The 5,179-nt window shown below is 30.4% G+C and overlaps 1 protein-coding gene across 1 annotated transcript; it reads left to right on the top strand.

Moving 5' to 3' along the window:
* Positions 1–3,181: 3,181 nt before the first annotated feature.
* Positions 3,182–4,656, top strand: LOC105109666 (transcription factor MYB108-like). Its single transcript, XM_011004444.1, has 3 exons — positions 3,182–3,579; positions 3,713–3,842; positions 3,959–4,656. Exons 1-3 carry the CDS (start codon positions 3,417–3,419, stop codon positions 4,548–4,550), a joined length of 885 nt encoding a protein of 294 aa, XP_011002746.1. The 5' UTR covers positions 3,182–3,416; the 3' UTR covers positions 4,551–4,656.
* The last annotated feature ends 523 nt before the right edge of the window (positions 4,657–5,179 follow it).

Genomic DNA, 5,179 nt, shown 5'->3' with positions numbered 1-5,179 from the left:
ACTCGTAAAAATTAAAAAAAATTAAAAAAAAATTAAAATTTTAATATTTCATATAAAAAAATTAAAAAACTATCCATGTGAATATGAGCTATACGTGTTATAAATAATAAAGTTTAAAAGATTATTTTAAAAGGTTTTTTTATCCCACATTGAAAAGATACTATGTTAGTATATTATCCTTTTAAGTTGAAGTATTTAAACCAAAATGGTTTTTTTTCTATCCCATATTGAAAAAACATAACTTTTTTCTTGTGAACATATAATATATATACCAAAGGGTTTCAAATTTCATATTGAAAAAATAAAATATTCTTATAGTATCTATATAGTGAACTTTGAAAAGGGTTAATAACCAATTAAAAAATATATAAAAAAAGTCTTTGGCTGGGAGAAAAAATACATTTTGAAAAAAAAAGCCTCAACAGAGTTTTGTCAGATTGTCCAAGTCATGGGTCAACTAGGTTTTGCCAAATTTTTGCTCATCTAGGTCTTTTAACTTACCCAAGCAAGTCTAGTTATCGGATCGACTAGATTTCTAGTTGACTTACCAAGTGAATTCGGTTTTAATAACTATGTTTTATCCTTCTATTAGTTAGTATTCCTTCTGGGAGTAATTCAAAAAATTAAATTTAATCCAAAAACAATTCATGATGAGATTGCATTTGATAATTAACATATATACTAAATTATTTAGGGTTTTTTTCTAGATATTTCGCTATTCATATGAACAAAAACACCTTAATTGTTTTTTTAAAAAATTTTCTTTCTATTAAATCATTGTATAACCTAATTAGACAGAATTAGGATTGGAATTATGGAAAAAAATAAAAAAAATAAAAACATAATAAATACTTAACTCACTCCAAATTATAAATAATTTTTATTTTGGTTTAAAAGTTTATGTCATTTATTTTTCAATCCTTAGGCTTGAGAAAAATGAAAAAGTTACCAGAAAATGATGAAAGAGAAATAAAATGATCGGTTGTCATGATTTTAGCAACCAAAATAGCAAAACTTATTGTGAATGAGTTCTATTCGATGAGGGGATTTCAATGATAGTGAGTTTCCTACAAGCATGCTTGAAAAGAAAATCAAGTTTTTTTCTTTTCAAATTAGTTGGTTTTAGTTTTTTCAGATGATTTTAGGGTGTTTTAAGGTTGGTATATAATATAGGAAGGTTTTTGTAATGTTTATTAAGTGTTTTTAGATAAAAATAAGTTGAAAAAATAGATTTTCTAAAAGAATGGACAATATTTTGTTCTCTTTGCCAAATAATGTGTTATCCACTAGAGCATTTTCAAATCACTTTTTGTGACCAAAAATCATTGTTTGAGTTCTTGGACTCTACAAATTTATTTTGTAACTTGTTTTCATCTAAATCATCTAGAAAAAATCTTAAAAACACTATAAAAGATATCTTTAACTTTAAAGAACTCGTCAATTAATTCAAAAACTCAAAACAAAATCCATGAATTTCAATTTATTTTTTCAGCATATTTAAAGGGCAAAACCACTTTTATTGAACTCACTTATGTAATACAAACCCACATATACCAAGTTTTATCCTTTTTTATAGTTGAATGTAGTCAATCATATACTTTCTCTCTCATTTTTTTTATAGTGATTTTATCTCTCTTGGCTTAACATTTAGAGATTGAAAGGTGATATAAATAAAGTTTTCAATCAAATATAAAAACCTTAATTCACAAGGATAAAGTATATATAATATGAAACTTGAAGGCCTTTTAAAAAGTATTTTTATTTTTTTATATTAATTGTGATCCTTGTTTTTTTTATTTTCTGACTATAATCTAAAATTCTAAAATGCAAAGAAAATTTAGGGACTAAAAGATAAAGAAAAGGATTATAAACAAATGATAGTTTATGCATTATATTCAAGGGTTTAAATCCTTTAATAAATTTAATTGCTTCGAACTTATTTTAAATATAGAATCATTCTTAAACATATTTGTTTATAGGTATTTTTAGCTAAATTAATGAAATTACTCATGTAAAAAACTTAAATCCAACCTGATTTTTTAAAAGTATATAAAAAATTATTTTTAACAATGCGGCAATTTTTCTTCTCCTTCTTTTTTTTTTTAAAAAAATTATTTTGTTAAATTATTTTGTTCTAATTAATCATGTTGAATTTGAATTTGCCATGGTCTACTAGTTTTGTTAATTTAAATGAAAATATTTTTAAAATGATGGATTGACAAATATAAAAAATATATATATAAAAATAAATTGATAGTAATTAAATTTATATAAAAAAGTCATAAGAAAATATGACCAGACAAATTGAATTAATTTCTTCTCAAAATGGTCTGAATTAGAAAATCCAACCCATGGAAGGATATTGTGATATATTTATTTGACCAGCTAGATTTAATCTCTCATATATAATATTAAAAAAAAACCATGTCGATGACGTGATTAGCATCCTTTCACATGTGACTTGAAGGAAATTAACGTGGGTGAAAATTAATTTTAAATATTAAGGATATATGATAAAGTTTTTTAAAAAAACATATATGGATCGTTGGATTTAAGATTATTATCCAATAGCTTAATCCTTGTTAACATTAGGAACCCCTTCATTAATTAAAGATAATTAAAAACATAAAGATCGATTAATTAATTAATCCTGATTAACTGTATCAACTAGAGTTATAATTAACTGATCATTTCCCTGTAAACATCTGGAACCCTTTGTTTCACCTGCTTCTAAACTTTTCTTTCTCAATTTTTTGGGCCAATCCCGTTTGTTCATGGAGCCCACAGGATGATCAGGGGAATAAAATAAATAAATAAAAGAGTAGTACTATTTTAAAGCACCAGAGGCTATGTAGCTTGGTAGTGGCCGGTCACCCAAAATATATAATCCTCGTTGAAACCATGGTCTGTCACATGTTGCAAAACATTCCAAGACATTCAGGCACCTTGAAGAAAACAGAACAAGAAATAAACAAATAAATAAAGGACGGGGATGATCTTGACATCCTAGAAAAGCTTCACTCGCAAAGGAGATCATCCTTGGACCATGGTCTTCATACTATGTCTTTCAACTCGCGTGGTGTGTATGTCTTTGAAATGTTGAAAAGACAAAAGGGTCAAACTCCAAATATAATAATACTCAGAAAAACTTTATAATATATAAAATAATAAATTTCTTCTATGCAGTGTAAATAGCCTATTACGCGTTGCTATGTAAGACTAAATTTGCTCTAAGTTTATTCCCCTCTTAACCGCATTCTCTCTCTCTCTCTCTATATATATAATACTCCCTCCTTGTCTGTCAATTGCCCTTCGAAACTAATCTATCCTCTCTCCCCTCCCTCTCTTGCATACTAACCCAGAACTCAAACTCCAATTGTGCTTCTCTCGCTAAATTCTTTATATTAGAGAAGGAAATGGATGCTCAAGCAAGAAAGCATGGTTATGCAGGAACTCAAAGTGAAGATCAGGGTATGAGCATAAGGAAGGGACCTTGGACTATCGAAGAAGACTCCTTACTCGCTCATTACATCTCCATCCACGGAGAAGGTCACTGGAATTCTGCTGCTCGCTGTGCAGGTTAATATCGCACATGAAACATAGAACTTGTTTTTTCTAAGCATTATAATTTTCGCGGGAGTACAGATTTTTATCAGTTCTTCATTGATTTTAGTGCTGATTGATTAGAGTATATATAACTATACATATGCAGGACTGAAGCGGACCGGTAAAAGCTGCAGATTAAGATGGTTAAACTACTTGCGCCCAAATGTTAGACGTGGAAATATAACTCTTAAAGAACAGCTCCTGATTCTTCAACTCCATTCTCGCTGGGGCAATAGGTATATATATATATATATATATATATATTAGGGTACTTTATGTGATATAATTACACAATTTGTTCTGTTATGAAGCTTACTCTAATCAATATTGGATTCTGCTTGAAATAATTTAGGTGGTCGAAAATAGCGCAGATGTTACCAGGCAGAACAGACAATGAGATAAAAAACTACTGGAGGACCAGAGTTCAGAAGCAGGCAAAACAGCTTAAATGTGATGTTAATAGCAAACAATTTCGAGACACCATGCGTTACGTTTGGATTCCCCAACTAATTGAAAAAATAGGAGCAGAATCTGAATCTCCCATGGATCAACCCACCATCAGCCCTCCCACTTACTATTCCAGCCAGATTGATATCCCAGTTACTGCAAGTGAATCCGGGTCGGATTTGATAGATCCGGATTTCATGCCCGACATATCGGTCAGTAGTACTTTTTCAGACTCTTTGGATGCCCAGGTTTCTCCCTGGTCGGACCTGACTGATTATCAAAATCCACCCTGTGGTCAGTACTATTCAGATAGTATGCAAAACGGGTCTAGTTTATGCCCGGAAAATGATTCTAGTTCCTGGAGTTGGTGCCAGGATGGAGTGGATATGCAAGGCGTGGAGCAGGAAAGATATGGCTTCATAGGCGGTGGTGACTCATTGGATCAAAGCCTGTGGAACGAAGAGAATATCTGGTTCTTACAACAACAGCTAATGTGATCATCGTGATATACATATATATGGTGTGTGTGCATAGATGAACGTAGAAAAATCAATAAATTGCATCGATTATAAATGAGAGCAGTGAACGAACGGTTATTCTTTAGATTTGTCTGCAGGTCCAATTAAGAGGATCTTTTTATGAACAAATTAAATTAATAATTATTTCACTCAGTTCAGGTCACAGCTGTAAGTTCTTTGTCACTTGAATTTGGTTTGCAATAAGATCTTTATCAGATGACTAGCAACAGTTATCTAAGTCGATACTATAATGAAAAGAAACGAATTGATGATATTCATGATCACAGCTATACTTTGCATTAGTGCTAGAGGCCGGGCCCCATGTTTGAAGGGCGAGGTTTCGATCGAGCCTCGTGGCGAAGTTTGGACCCAGCCCCGTAATGAAGCACGAGGGAAAAGATCCTTTTTTTTTTTTTTTCAAATTCACAAAATAAAAAACACAGAATAGCTCTATCTAGAAAATATTTAGGAAATCACATGTAACATCTTTGTGGATCATATGCATAAGCTTCTCAACTCAACTCTATGTTATAAAACTTAAACCAAGAATTCATAGTTGAACACACTTCTCAATTTAAAAGTTATTAAAATTCACTATTCATAATTAA

The sequence above is a fragment of the Populus euphratica genome, unplaced genomic scaffold (assembly GCF_000495115.2).
Source record: "Populus euphratica unplaced genomic scaffold, PopEup_1.0 scaffold225.1, whole genome shotgun sequence".
Classification (NCBI taxonomy): Eukaryota; Viridiplantae; Streptophyta; class Magnoliopsida; order Malpighiales; family Salicaceae; genus Populus; species Populus euphratica.
The sequence above is the reverse complement of the archived record's forward strand: the minus strand, read 5'-3'. Positions and strand labels throughout refer to the sequence as shown.

What these genes read in the sequence shown, in the direction of transcription:
- LOC105109666 (XM_011004444.1), top strand. Translation starts at nt 3,417, where the DNA reads ATGGATGCTCAAGCAAGAAAGCATGGTTATGCAGGAACTCAAAGTGAA. An exon ending in TTCTGCTGCTCGCTGTGCAG is followed by an intron (nt 3,580 to 3,712) that starts GTTAATATCGCA and finishes ATACATATGCAG; the next exon opens with GACTGAAGCGGACCGGTAAA. An exon ending in CATTCTCGCTGGGGCAATAG is followed by an intron (nt 3,843 to 3,958) that starts GTATATATATAT and finishes GAAATAATTTAG; the next exon opens with GTGGTCGAAAATAGCGCAGA.